This window comes from Numida meleagris, chromosome 4 (genome assembly GCF_002078875.1).
Source record: "Numida meleagris isolate 19003 breed g44 Domestic line chromosome 4, NumMel1.0, whole genome shotgun sequence".
Taxonomy (NCBI): Eukaryota; Metazoa; Chordata; class Aves; order Galliformes; family Numididae; genus Numida; species Numida meleagris.
The window spans coordinates 11,566,949-11,582,195 of record NC_034412.1 but is presented as its reverse complement, the minus strand read 5'-3'; the positions used below and the strand labels follow the sequence as shown (position 1 = coordinate 11,582,195).

Sequence of the window (15,247 nt, the reverse complement as noted above, 5' to 3'; positions counted from 1 at the left end):
GCTAGGTTAAATTGCACTTATGTTTGGAAAAGGAAATGTAAAGAAGTTCCAGTTTTATAGTCAGTTTAGGTAGGCCTGCATATTATATCTTCTGGATATTACAGAGTTATGTGGTGATATAACAGCTGACTTTGGACTACTTAATCACAGGTAGCAGTAGTGCTCTAGCCACAACAATGAGATTTAGTATAGAGTGAACTAGTTCACACTGAGCTTCATGCTGCTAGCTGCAGTATAGAAATAGGATAAAAGTGTATGTTCTCTGATTGCTTTGATATGAAAGTATCATGGGTGTTATTTTCAGGTTTTTCGCACTTTCCTTTCCAAGATGACTGCATTGAGGTGAAATTCAGTTGCCAATAGGAATCAAATTCAGGAAATGCCCTGCCTTGATCAGAATGCGTCAGCAAAAAATACTGAACTTTTAATTGCACCTTTAAAGGGTTCTTGTGGCACCCCCTCACCTCTGCAATACCTCTTTAGGTCTTCCTGGACTGCCTGGACTGGATGGCTTGGATGGACTAAAAGGTCAAAAAGGTTCTGCAGGAGCGCCAGGTAAAGAACGGAAATAGTCACAGAGAACAGAAAATACTCTTATATGACTGAATGTGTGAGAGATGATGCACATCATTTTGACATTTGCCTTGCCCAGAAGCATTTTTTAAGGGTTAGGCTAAGCTTGCAAAAAGAATGTGAAGGGTGCCTAATGACACACCTGCAGTTATTTGTGAGGAAAACATTACAACTTCCATTACTCAGATTTTTGGAATTTTTCAAGGCTGTTTATACAATAGAAATGTTCAGTGCAGATGACTCCAAGTAGAACCAAGTTTCCAGATTATTTTTTAAGATGTAGAAAGTAAACTAACAAAACAAAACTGCAGACCCACTGAAGTCAGTGGGAGTTGTGGCAAGAGCTTCAGAGGAACCAGGATTTCAGTCACGCTGATCTATTTGCAACTTCCAAAAGGTGCTTTTAAATCAGTATTCAAAAAGAAAAAAAGATGCTTAACATATATCTAAAGATTACAGCTTTATACTAAAAGAAAACTAAAATTTAGGACTCTGCAACCCATTTATATTTCAAATTATAGGTAATAATGACACTATATAAAATGAATCCTGAAGAAGAGCCACAAAGCAAAGATTACTTTCTTTGAAATAGATGAATAAGGACTAGATTCAACAAAACTCAGCTTCCAAGAGAAAACCAGAAAAACAGCGCTAGGCAACCCTTGCAAAGAGGAACATCTGCAGCTGGTGTTTCTGTTCTGCACATCTGTATTTGTACTCACTGTAGGCTTTATGTACATAATTCTTTTCCTATAAAGGTCAAAGTGAAATAGGGCGCCCAGGATACTCAGGAGAACCTGGACCGAAAGGAGAGAGAGGTGAACCTGGATGGCCTGGTATCTCCATTCCAGGCACCCCTGGAGAAAGGGGATTCCCAGGATTCCCAGGTAAGAAAAGGTTTTCTCCTCAGTGGTGCTCTGCAGAGTTGAAGTGAAGCTCATACAAGCTCTCTCCTTGTTAGTACGAAAACAAATACATGCAAGGAGATTCTCTCACTAAAATAATTCCTATTAAAAGCATTTACATTACAGGAGAGGAAGGAATGAGAAAAGAAAGTGATTGACTTGGACAGACTCAGGAAACTGTTAGGTGGAGCTGCCTCTAGGGAGAAAAAAGTAACTAAAGAAAGAGTGCAGTACAGCTGGTAGTCAGAGAAATACAGTAAATCTACTATTCCAAAGTAAATGCAAGATAGAACTGTACCACAAGACTGCTATGATTATTCAAGAGCTTGGTGATGTAGGAATTGCATGGAAATAAGAAAAAATTGTTCAAGAGACACATTCAAAACCCAGCTGGACACAGTCCTGTGCAAGCTGCTCTAGCCAAGCCTGCTTTGAGGAGGGAGTTGGACTAGAAAATATGCAGAGCCCCATCCCAGCTTCCACAATCCTGCGATGAAAAACATCAGTTTTGTTCTACCAAACCTTACCACAATGTAAAAAAAATCTAACTGATATGAACGCTGATGAAGTCAATTAGTTTATGGTGAATACAGTCAGTTTTCTCAATTCAGTCTGTTTGTAAACAGAATGGTTGAGAAAAAAAGAGACAAGTTTCATTCTAAGATATATTAACACTGCTTGACACGAGAGTGTCAAGGCCTCCCCATAGCATAACTCTGTCCAGCTTTGATAATTTAGGAAGAACTCACTAGAGAGTAAATGGAAGGGTGGAGTCAAAATGCAAGATAGGAAAAACCAAATTATTCTTTAGAAAAGACAACAGAGTACAAGACATGCAAATCACCTGCTAGCATTCAGAAGTGTTATGCAGAAGGTGGTAACAAATAACTTTTCCTGCCACTTGCATGGAAGGGCACTAATGTCCTTATTTTGCAAAAATTCAGATTACAAATAAAAAAATACATTTAAGTCTAGAAAGTTTATCTTGTTCACTAAAGTTTTTAGGAAAAGGCTGAACTCAATTTTGTTAGGTACAATCCGAGACTACTTATCCTGCTCCCAGACAGAGTGATTTTATAGTCCTCTACTGTCTTACATTTTTATCATTTCTTTGATTGCTAGAACTCAAGAGCAGAAGTTTATTTGCGGCAATATGCCCATATATAATGGTGCACTCTTTAGTTTAAGTAGATTAAATAGAAATAACTAAAAGTTTGAGAAGATAAAATATTTTCACCGACAAAATGTCTTCCCTGTCACAGGTATATTCAGTACACAAGTGAGAGCATACCTCTATGTCCATGACATCACATGTCATCATTCCTTTGGTTGGTAACCTATCTCTGTAATCTTAAAAGAAATCCTCACTCTTTTGTGATTGTTTTAATATGATCCCGTAGGTAGAAGAGGACCTGCTGGACTCCCTGGACCTAGGGGAAGATCTCCCAGTAGCGCTCCTCCTGGTCTTCCAGGTGATCAAGGACCACCTGGTTTAGATGGCATCAGAGGTACTTAAAACCAAAAATTTCTGATTTATTCATGTAAAAAACCCTTAGCCTGTTTGGAGTCATTGATTTGCTGCCAGTGGATAAACATATAAAAGCACATGAGGAACAAAGAAACTAATCAACGCTTCAGTGAATAAACAGGAGTGAACGCTGCATAGATCACCAGAGCAAGAATAATACAGATCTCCAGATTCAGTTTTCTGGTGTGTTTTTGTAACTCTATGGAAGTTCTGTTGCTACAGCATATCTTGATTTCCACAGAAGCAAACTAGTAAGATTACTGGCCTCTCTTTCTAGCAAAAAGCATAAAAGGCATTGTGAAAATAGGCCTGCCATAAGTTGGGAAAAACCTTCCAACCTAAATCCAGCCCTGGAAAAGCTAAAACTGGCAACTAATTTGTAAGGATTTATATAGACCTCAGTTCCTCTTCCTATAGACCTTGGTCCTCAAGTAGAGTTTTTTTTCAGTTGTTCTGACCCATTCCTTACCTAGTCCAAAGACTTACTTCCTGTTGTAAACCAGGAGAAGAGATTGGAAGGATAAATGACACCGTAATAAAGAAAAAAGAAATAAGGTCTCAATGCAGGTAACCTTTTGTTGGCACAGAATTGCACACAGTTTGGGGAGCTATTTGCATTATTTTTTCTTTACAGCGCCTTGGAGAAAGACGATGCTAATATTTCCAAAAATGCACAAGAATTGTCCTATGTTCCAGTGGAAAAAAAAATGTAGATGACAATGGAATATAACTATTTTTAGATGTTTATGTTTTGTGAATTTAAGAATTTATTTTTATGTTTTACTGTAGGTCAGCCTGGGAATCCTGGTCCTCCTGGAGAGACTATCTTTGTGCGAGGAGATCCAGGTGACATTGGTATTCAAGGGGCACCAGGCCTTCCTGGGCAGCGAGGGCTACAAGGAGCCAGAGGTCTTCCAGGAAATCAAGGAAGAGAAGGTCCAAAGGGTACGATCCAAGATGTTTTTAATTAGCAGGTGTATTTATACCCAGCCCTGTGCAACTGAGCCTTATGTACATGAGGCCTTGGGACTGCCATTGGAGAGTGTGCTGTAGGCAGATGGCAAGGGTATACTGAGATGTCTTAGCTCTGCCCTTTTACCTACAGATTAGATAGAGCTGGAGAAGGCCAGAGTAGCCAGATTCACTTGTATTGTTTCCAAGAACTTTTTGAAAGACTCCCCTACCAACCTGTGATTCTGAAATAAAACTTGAGTCTCCAAGATAAAGCAAACCTTGTCCCTGTCTACAGGGGTCTAGAGAAACCATGGAAGCTGCAAATGTGTTTGAACTAGGTGTCTCAAAGCTTTCCCATAGCAGTAGTTTGGGACTTCCAACAGATTTCTTTGCATGAAAGCATAGTTCTAAATACTCTGCTTCCTTCCCACAAATAAGCCCTACTTACACAAATCCCTTACAATCTCAGCTAAAACAAAAGTCAAACTTTAATTCACTTCAAGACTAGGGAGATAAAGGGTGCATTACTTTTTGCAAGACAACAGAGTTGAGCTGTCTCAAGCATTTTTTTGTTATGGAAGCAGCCAGACATCATCTTATTTATGTGTTCACCTTGGAATGCAACTACACATCTGCACAACTGTTTTCTTTCCAGGTCCTATGGGAATCCATGGCTCCCAGGGTCCACCTGGTGCTGTAGGACAACCAGGAGACCAAGGTTTCCAGGGAAAACCTGGTCCTAAAGGTCCCACAGGTACTTATGAACTTGTTTCTCATTATCACTCAATTGTAACAGTGATTTTTGTATTCATATATAAAACAATCTTACTAATTTTTACTTGTATATAAACAGTTTAAGCAAACTCAAAAAAAATCTAAAAATTTTTCATCTGAGCTGTGTGAAAACTTCTGAATTATGTATTTGTCACCTCATAAATGATTTCAGTTCTCATTCCATTCTTCATTCTATTTGCATGTCTGAAATTTGTTTCCACTCACACCACAATGGCTGAAATCTGCTTTCCATTTTTCACATCCTTCAGGCTTCACAGGTAAGTTGGTGACTACTGATTATTGTTCATAAGGGTTTCCTTCTGTATAGGTGCATTCCACACTTATTAGAAGGTATTTTTGGCTTGGCTGCTAGGAATAGTAGGTAATGCCACAACAACATAGCGTTAATAGATTTTTTGCATAAATAGCTAGTGCTTCCAAGCATATAATAATAATACTGCACTGAGAAGAAGCCTCATGCCATGATGTCAATTAGACACGCAAAATACCTTTGGGTTAAATAATTTAAACATTTTTGGTTGTTGTTTTTTGGAGGGGGTATGTCACACTACATACTAACCAAAACCTTGGAACCTAGACTGGATTAGTACAGACAGAAACTGAGCTCTTAATCTGTCTAAACCAATACAACCCTGATTTTGTTCCAAAATACCAGGAGCTATACTGAATAGCTCCTGGTAACTTCTAATACATAAATGTGTCAGTTCTTTATTATTACTATAAATGGAGATTGTGTGTTAGAAGAGTTAGCTCTCTTCCTTTTGCCTGCTTGTTGAGGGTTTTACAGCCACAGAATAAGCAAAGTACTGCAAATGTTCACATGTGCTAAGGTGTTTGAGCTGAAGTCAAGTACACTTGATGCTTTAACTCAAATCAGTTTGGGTCACATTAAGACAGAAACTGTACATCAAACATTTGAAACATATCAGTTAGCATCCACCGGCTAATACATGCTCGCCATGCTGTTAGATGCTGTTCTTTAAAGACTAAAATTAAAAGCAGTGAGACTCAATAGCTCAATGTTTTCAAATATTGAAGTATACACTTGAATACCAAAAACAGCTAACAGGTACGTTGATTTTTCACATGGGAGCTTTTACTCACTTTTTGTTGTTGTCATTTTAATGTCATTTAATCTAATTTACTTTCATATTGTGCGCAACAGGTGATCCTGGTGAACCAGGAAAAACAGATGACTCATGTCCTGCAATCCCAGGGCCTCCTGGGGAAGCAGGACATAGAGGAGATGATGGTTCTATAGGATTACCAGGGCCAATAGGTCATCCTGGAGCCCAAGGTAAGCTTGTGTTTTGAAATCCTAGATGTCTATTTTCAGCCATTTAGACAAGAAATTGGAAAGAGTCACTGTGCCTTCTCTAACTTTTACCCTTGAAACAGTGGTCTGCAGAAAAAAGTAGCGTGCTGGTTAATGCTGAGGATGATAGACCAGTACAGCTAAAGCAGCCTACTTGAGTCTGCCTACACTACATTCCTCTTTTTCTATGCCAGGGAGGGCAAAAGCATCATGAGCTGCTGAGAAAAATTAATTCTTCAGATGGTGTTTTTCCTTTTACCAACAAATAAAAAGCAATGCCTGGAAACCCCACTACAGTTTAATATTAACTGGTGGTTTGGCCCAGACAGGTTATATTCAGAAGATGTTAAACACATCTTTAAGTTTTAGCAAAACACAGATTCATAAAGCAATGCTATGCTAACCAAAGTCCCAAAAAGTTGTACCAATGATTCCAACAGAGTTGTTATCTTCACAGAAAAACTGTAGCAAATCTGTATGGTGTCTTCAGTTTAGGTCATATCTAAACGTAGTGTCTTCAATTTAGGTAGTGGAATCCCTCCTACGGTTTTATATTTCTTACTCCGGCAAGTTTGTTGTGGTAACTGCACTGAACATCCAATGTCGCCGAAGGAAAAAAAAAAAAAACCTATCATGTGCTCCCAGTAGATTCCCTGCAGGGGTCATTGCTCTCATGAAAGTGAGCATAAGGCAGTTTTCAGAGAGCTCCATCATTTTATACAGCTTAACTGATCTGCCAACCAAGAGGTGTTTCTAAGTTGAATTGCTGTTTTCATTCTATATATCCTTAAAACAGTTTCTGTAAAATCAGACAATGCAATGATACATATTTGCACTGGTTTTTACAAAAAAAACACCTAGTAATGCTTTCTCTTTTATTAACACAGCAGAATTCCAAACGTCCCTGCTGAGAAAGCTACACTGATCAGACACACAGAGGTTTTACTGGCAAAATCAGTGTATATTACCAAAACATCCATGTACTTGAACCCTTGGCAAAACAGCTATGCAACAGAAATTGAAAAGCTGTTTAATTGTTTCCGATTCTCATAATGAAAAGGTAGCACGGGGAAAGGTTGAATGCTGTAAAACAGCCTCAAAAACCAGTCTGCAGGTTACGTAGTATAGTTTGCAGGAATAAAGCATGCACCATTATAACCAGCTCCTATGCTAGAGAAATACGTTCATCTGAAAGTTGTTTTTCCACAAAAATTGGAAAAACACTGCCAAGTACAACAATATCTGACAAGTTCAGATTGTGTTTAAAGTAGTCAGAGGAGTGTCGTTATCTGTGCCCTACATATGAGATATCAGTTACTGTTTTGACCACGCTTTATTATCTGCTACTGTGTACAAATGTGTTTGTATGTGAGAAATATAAGAAGCCTTTACTCTTCCCCACTGCATGCAATCCAGTTCAGCTGTCTCTCTCTTTTCTCTTAATACGTTAATACATGCATTGCTTCACAGGAAGTTCAGTATGTTTAAAGGCTTTGTTGAATCAAGTCCTACAAGATGAAGGCCTGCCACAGTATGAGTTGTTACACGTTACATAGTAGAAATACTAATGGCAGTTCTGCAAGAGGCTTGTCGTCGTAATGTTTGTCACTGGTTTCATTTCAGCTGTAAATCATACGAGTTCCATAGAGAAAATATAAAACCTCATCAGCAGTTACTGTTATTAAACTCCCACCTCTGAGCTACCGCTGCTCAGGTGAATAAGTTGTAAAGAGAATTCCCAGGAGAAAGCAGCTCTGCACCTCTCTGTTCCTTAGGTGTTGTTTCTTTGTGGCATCATTGCTGCTGACCTTTTGCATACTATGTATGTTTGGGCAGTACACAAACATTAAAAGGAGCTGTATTAAGGGAAAGTGCATACTTCGCATTTATCTAGGAAGGAAAGGTGAAGAAGGGTCATGTGGCCTGCCAGGTCAGGATGGCTTACCGGGAGCACCTGGACCACCTGGTGACCAAGGGCATGTGGGAGAGCAAGGATATGCTGGACCACAAGGTAAGAACAGTTTCTTTTTCTTATCCATTTATTGCCATGGAATGGGATAAGCAGATACTGCAACTTCATTTTGAAAATAACTTCGCTGATGTTCTTGGGTAGTAGTGGCTCCAATTCAGAAAACTTCTAAAGACTCAGCAGGAGTTGCAAGTGTTGGATTTCCTATCAGTGCTCTTGCTGCAGCTACCCAGTCACGGGACTCTCTGGGGGGAGATGTGCAGGATGCACAGACTGAGTTCTCCTTACTCCCCTCGTTCACACATGGATACGTCCACCTCTAAACTGAGAAACCATGACATTTCTTTCTGCCTCAGTTCAAGCACTGAAAGTGACATTTGCGGTTATCACCATAACCCAAGAAATGCCGCTTGAAAGAAAATTTCTCTCTGCATCTATGATCAACCAGGCAATAAACCACACAAACTTAAATGCAATTTATCAATAGGTACGCAACTCTGAGTCAGGGCTACTAGTACAATTGTCTGAGTAATTGGAAGTGTATTTCAGCTGTGACAACTGTTTAATAAATTACTAGTTTAACATGGAAGCAATATATATTGACTGTTACTGCAGGGATTCAAATTCAGTCTAGACAAAGTAGTCCATGTGACTACATCTGGAAGATCATTGCCCACCTCAGATCATTTCTTCCTAGGCAAATATCCATGCAGCACAGGACGGAGGCACAGTAGAAAAGCCAGCTGTGAAACATTCTGTGACAATTTAGTTCTTTTCTGTCTGATAAGAAGGATAAAATGAGTTTACTGGAGTCTCTATTGCCCCTGACAACCTCTGAAGTTAGTATTAGATAAAGCCAGAAACCCCTTGTTGAACACTAAAATACAGTAAAAGAGAAACATTCCCACTAGCTACGTGTTCCTGCAAGCAAATTCACTTTACCTTTTCTCCTATGTACAAAAAGGTCCACCTGGCCAGACTGGTATCCCAGGACCACCAGGGCCCCATATTAGATCTTCAAGTGGATTCTTGCTCGTCCTTCATAGTCAGTCAGACAGAGAACCACTTTGTCCACAGGGGATGCCAAAATTATGGACTGGCTATAGTCTGCTGTACCTGGAAGGACAAGAGAAAGCTCATAATCAAGATCTTGGTATGTATTGTAGTATACAATAATTTCTCTCTGGGTAAGCTCTAGTACGGTGTGATCTATACCATGAAAGACAACTCAAATGGAGCACAGTAAAAAACCAATTACATATTTTCTGCAACATGGAACTATTCCAAAATTAGTAGTGGTTTGCTTCACCCATCCTGGCTAGCCATTCTGGGCTGTCCTTGGACTCACTGGAGAGATTCTCTTAAATCAGGGGCAGCTTGGGAAAAATGGCTGCTTCGGTTAGATGTTATAGCTGGATAGCATAAATAAACTTTACAAATAAAATTATGCATCATATACAGCAAAATTTTGTGCTCTCAATTCTACTTTTTTATCTATTTGTTTTCAAAAAAGAGACAAATGTCTCCCAAGGACAGTTATTTCTGGAGTTTTGAGTCATTTCTTCTACATAAACAATTTGGACTAGAGTTAACTAAACAGTTAAAAAACGGATCGACTGTAGTTTGCATAGAAGTAATTTTCTAAATCATTTTAATCTTGTTTTACAAGAGGCAAAGGAATCCAGTAGGAGGAAAGATCGTGGTCCTTATTGGCTGAGCAAAAAACTATTTAAGAGTTAAAAAACAGTATTTTTTTTATTATTATTATTATTATTATTATTTTTTTACTACAGCAGTGTCACTTTGAAATGTTTTTACTATAATGTGTTTGGCATTCCCCAGGATAACCACAGTCGGTAACAAAATGTCTTATAAAAACAGGGAAAATATGATCCAAACAAAATAAAGTCCTTGTTCCCTGTGACCAGTGGGTTCTTTTCTCAGGCATTTTTCATACTCAGGGTACTCCAGATCACGTATTATTACTGGTACGGAATATTATCAGTCGTAAACAAAATTGGCTTCTGTATGGGAACATCACATCTTTAAAAGAAAACATTAGGGTTTGGGGGGCATTAGAGAAATACTACCTAGTCCGAAGTTCAAGGCAGAACAGATCTGCAGTGTTAACTAGATGGGTCATCGTGAAACTCTTCTTAATTCCGTTCTAGGAGAATTTCACTTTGAGAGTCCGTGAAACTCTTTTGGAATGCAGCAGAACAACTGCTGAGATTTCAGCTTAATGCACCGGTAGCAAAAATTTGTCATACTTCACAAAAATTTTCTATTTATCAGAATTGGCATTTTTTTTTCTACTGCTTGTAGTGAGTTCTTAAATAGCTAATCTCCTCTTAATCCAGCCGCTGCCTCCTGCCTTGTTTATTTTTCAGTGTTGGCACAGCTACGAAATCTGTCATACCTGTTTCCCATGGCAACAAACCGTATCATGTTTCAATACTGGATTGCAACACTATTCAATGTTATTGAACAAATGGAGGTACTGATTGGTTAAGAATAGTTTGTTTACAATTTAACTAACCATTTTTGTAGGGAACCTGGGAGGTTTAAGATACCTGAATTACATAGCTCCTGTCAAGACCTGCAGTTCTGCAGTTCTGCAGCAACACTGGCCAGAAGATTATTATCAACATATCTGAGAAGAAGTGATGAATTTTTCATCTTTTTTTCTTTTTCATTCTTACTATTTTCAGGTCTGGCAGGATCTTGTCTTCCTGTATTTAGTACCATGCCCTTTGCTTACTGTAATATCAACCAAGTTTGTTACTATGCCAGCCGAAATGATAAGTCATACTGGTTGTCAAGTGCGGCTCCCTTACCAATGACACCACTCTCTGAAGAAGAAATACGACCATATATAAGCAGATGTGCTGTATGTGAGGCCCCAGCCCAAGCAGTAGCAGTTCACAGCCAAGATCAGTCAATTCCTCCCTGCCCAGTGAACTGGAGAAGTCTTTGGATAGGATATTCTTTTTTGATGGTAAGTGTCTGGGCACATAATTTTTTTCATACAGCTTTTGTGTTCTAAAGATACAAACATTTCAGCTCTGAAAGAAAAGCAAGCTAACAAATATCTAGCAAATAGCACCAAGGAAAATTCACAGAAAAACAATCACAAACTGAGGGTCAGTTTCAAAACCTGTCTGTAGCTATATATATATTTATATATATTTATGCTAAAGTCATAGCCTTCAGCTATGCGTTTCTTAAAATCGCATAGATTTTTGCATGCTTGTCCCATAAACAATGGAATTTTCATGTACAAAGACACTTCAGGATAGGGTAGCAATAGGACAAGGAATAAAGGTTTTAAACTAAAAAAAGGTAGATTTAGATTAGATACAAGAAAGAAACTCCTTACTCAGAGGGTGGTGAGGCACCAGAACAGGCTGCCCTGAGAAGATGTGGATGCACCATTCCAGGAAACATTCAAAGGCCAGGCTGGCTGGGGCTTTGAGCAACCTGATATACTGGAACATACTCATCCCCATGGCAGGGGGCGTGGAGTTAGATCTTCAAGGTGTCTTTCAACCCCAAACATTCTATGGTTCTGTGAATTAGAAGTGCAGGTCTTTTCAGTGCTGTCCTCTAGTCACATTAGAAGCACTTTAGATTGAAGAGCGTCATTTAGAATCCACTTGGATTACTCTTTTCTTCAGCTTGGTACGTACTACAAAAATAAGAGAGCTGTCCTAGACTTTTTAGATTAGAGATTTTCTCTAACAATGGAAGTTTACTGCAACCTGAGATCATCAAAAATAATGCAATTGAAAGCAATTAAAGGACTAGAAAAATTAACATCGTTTACATATTTTTCACACACAGTTACAAGTTCTTTCACTGTTCCTTTCAGCACACTGGATCTGGTGATCAGGGAGGTGGGCAGTCCCTTATGTCACCAGGAAGCTGCTTAGAAGACTTCAGATCAGCACCGTTCATTGAATGCCAGGGTCAACGGGGAACTTGTCAGTTTTTTGCTAACGAATACAGCTTCTGGCTAACAACAGTGATGCCTGACCTGCAGTTTGCATCAGCCCCCTTGTCAGGAACTCTTAAAGAAGGACAAGAGCAGAGGAAAAGAATCAGTAGATGTCAGGTATGCCTGAAGCACGACTAACAAGTGAAACAAATTAACAGCTGAAGTGAGATAAAAAACATGCTAAAGACTTAAACAGTATTTAATATGTAAACATATTTTAAAGTGTGCAACTCTTTTTGCTTGAATGGATACGTAAGATGGAAAGATGCATCTGTTCAGCTTCATCCACCCATGTGCACATATCTACAGGCAGTAAAATCCAGTGTAAACTACTGGAGTCCACTACCATAATGTACAGGTAACAAGCAGAACTTGCAGGGTAGAATTAAGTCTGGAATATCAAGAAAATAGTACATGATTATGCAAGACAATGCATTTCCTGTTAAAAGTGGCATTTAGAACAGGAGTGTACACACTTATATGGCATATTATAAATAATTGTCTCTTAAAAAGTATGTAAGTACAGATGTGCAAACACGCAAATGTCTTAAAGTCCTAGAGCTGAATTTCCCAAGCTAACAAAACTTTCCCATGCTGTTTCTGAAAAAATGGGAAAATGTAATTGTTAAAAACACATGATTACACCTAATAAAAGCAACAAAGATCAAAGGCTTTTACTGCTGCAGTACCTAACAAAACTGTGAAAGAACTTAATTGAGATTTCATAAGTAACAATAAGTTGCAAATCCATTTGACAGCAGATTATGTAAGAAAATAAAATTAGATGAGATAATGAAGCCTTAAAAAGCTACCTTTATATTAGTGATGAATTTCATGAGAAGAGGTAAGTAAAATTATTAAGCTGTAATCCAAGTAGCAGGAGACAACAAAGCAGTTTCTAATACTAACTGGAAAGAAATTGTAGCATGCTGATGAATTTCTAAGTGAGGAATATAAGAAGCATTTGGAAAATCTGAGCAATTGTCAGGGGCGGGGGCTTTTTAAAATTATTATTATTTTTGGAAATAGACCACAGGAAAATTCAACACCTTTCAGAGTATTATGAAATGACTACCTAGATACACTTATTACTGAAAGCCTTGATTATGAAAAATTTTATAAGCTTAAGCACTAATCCCTTTCTGAAAAAAAGGCACCTATTTCTTTTTCATTCAGCTATAAAACCAGAAAAAATACATATTTAAATTCTGATGAAACTACTGAAAAGCCACTGATGGCATATGGAGAAATCGCCTTGTCCAGAAGGACCACAAACGCTCCTTTTACCACTTAAGCAATTTTTTTTTTTTTTTAAACTAGGAAGGAATCAAATGTTTTTCCAGCAGTTTTAATTTCAGTGTGTTCACTAAGAGAACATAAGCAGAAGGATTTTCAGACTGATGCAAATCCAAAAGACCTAATTCAAGGAAAACTCCCTCTAAAGCCATCGCAATCATCTGATCAGCCAGCTTAGAATTTGGATACACAAAGTCAAAAAGCAGGAAAAATAGAGTCCAGGCTCAGCCAGAGGAAAATAAAGCAGTCAGAGTAACTCCATTCAAGTGTAAAAACATCAGATTGCAACTCCTTTCTGACACAACCACCCTAGCCATGTCAATCTGCTGTGCTGACGTGGTTGTCAGCTCTCCTACCCTCTCACCTGGGAAGCAGGTAAAGCCTTCCTGGGACACATCCCTGTACCCACCTGTCATGGGAAGCATTTCCCTTCGGGATCCTGTCTTCTCACTGGCACAGAATTCTCAGTTCACTGCTCAGTGACCATAGCTGCATGTTCGTCCCTTCAAATCTGGCATATCACAATTTTTTTTTTTTTTTGAGAAAGGACAGATTTTTCAAATTTAATCTTTTCCTCCTTCAGATGGCATCCCACATGCACAATACCAGCTTTCTGATTGAGAAGTGAAAACCAGGGTTGTAACTCTCCAAGGTATATAGGAACCTGAGTTTATTGCTGTGAGAAGCAAGCAGCACGTAAAGGGCAGCACCGCGTCTCAGCCACCTACCCTTAAAGGTCTGCAGCCTAGGTTTCCAAGGCCCAATGTAAAACCACACTGAGTTAGTTTCAGCTTATGTTCAGCAGCAGCTGAATACCCTATTCATTTTTCTCAGGTGAGGTCCCCATTTCCCATTTGGATTTAGAGGATTCCACATTTAGGTCTCACAAGACTTTCTCGGCAGCACTCACCACCTCCTCTGGTATTCATGTACAGCCTCTTTTCAGGTTAGAGGCTCTCTGGAAAGGGGAAGACATTTTGTTAGAAGTACTTACAGTGTGGCTTATGGTAATAACTGCATCTAGGTAAATAATGAAGTTATTATACACTACATCACTGAAAACTTAGTCTTCGATGAAGACATAAGATGGAACAAAAGGGATTGTCAGCGGTTTACGGGCGTTCGGCCCAGTTCCGTGACGAATGGGATGGGGGACCCATGGACCCATACCCCGGGAAAAGGGAAAAAAGGGTAAGGACATGGCCCTGAGAGCAAGGAACAGCGGCAACAATCTGAGGAGAAACAAACTAATTTACTAAATAAGATATCGGAATGCAAAACAACACACTATAATACAATATAATTACAATTTAAGCTGATAAATCCAATACAGAGAGAGAGAATGTCCCAAAATCAAGGTAGGCCTTACTCTACTACCGACGCTAAGACGGCTGGAGAGCGAGGTGCTGCCAAGATGAGAGACGGGCAGAAAAAGGGACGAGGTCTCATGATCTGCAAGTTTTTAATCTTTTCCCTCTGGCCAGAAATGGTAACAGAGGAGCGAAGTACCCTGGGGAATGTAGTAGTCCTTCTGAGAACCAGGTACATTCACTACATGATGTTATGATGTGGAATACCAATAACCGAAAATCATAAAACCATGACAGGGATTTGGATGGGTGTTCATCCAACTTGAATCAAGTACACAGAAAAGTCTTAAAAACATCTGTAAGAATCAACAAAGATACGATAATCTAAATCATAGAATTATTGAGGTTGGAAAAGACCCTTAAGATGAAATCCAACCACCAACCTAACACTAAAAGCTCACCACTAAACCACAGCCCTAAGCACCACATCCACACATCTCTTAAATACACCTGGGGATGGTGATTGCACCACTGCCCTGGGCAGCCCCTTCCATTGCCTAACCGCTGGATATCAGGAAGAATTTCTTCAAAACAACCTAAACGTC

General features: G+C 39.0%; 2 protein-coding genes across 8 annotated transcripts in view; one reads left to right on the top strand and one right to left on the bottom strand.

Moving 5' to 3' along the window:
- Positions 1-9,156, bottom strand: part of COL4A3 (collagen type IV alpha 3 chain) — a 131,171-nt gene extending 122,015 nt beyond the window's left edge. For all 5 annotated transcript variants that reach the window (XM_021395316.1, XM_021395310.1, XM_021395313.1 and 2 more), the window contains exon 1: positions 8,982-9,156. The gene's annotated coding sequence lies outside the window, so the exon portion shown is untranslated. The remainder of the gene's footprint in view (positions 1-8,981) is intronic.
- COL4A4 (collagen type IV alpha 4 chain) overlaps positions 1-14,473 on the top strand; it is a 68,000-nt gene extending 53,527 nt beyond the window's left edge. For all 3 annotated transcript variants that reach the window (XM_021395306.1, XM_021395304.1, XM_021395305.1), the window contains 11 exons: positions 484-555; positions 1,332-1,460; positions 2,879-2,986; positions 3,796-3,951; positions 4,616-4,714; positions 5,004-5,012; positions 5,921-6,052; positions 7,965-8,081; positions 9,004-9,192; positions 10,751-11,037; positions 11,911-14,473. In XM_021395306.1, coding sequence (XP_021250981.1) covers positions 484-555; positions 1,332-1,460; positions 2,879-2,986; positions 3,796-3,951; positions 4,616-4,714; positions 5,004-5,012; positions 5,921-6,052; positions 7,965-8,081; positions 9,004-9,192; positions 10,751-11,037; positions 11,911-12,174 — 1,562 coding nt within the window. In that variant the 3' untranslated portion in view covers positions 12,175-14,473. The remainder of the gene's footprint in view (positions 1-483; positions 556-1,331; positions 1,461-2,878; positions 2,987-3,795; positions 3,952-4,615; positions 4,715-5,003; positions 5,013-5,920; positions 6,053-7,964; positions 8,082-9,003; positions 9,193-10,750; positions 11,038-11,910) is intronic.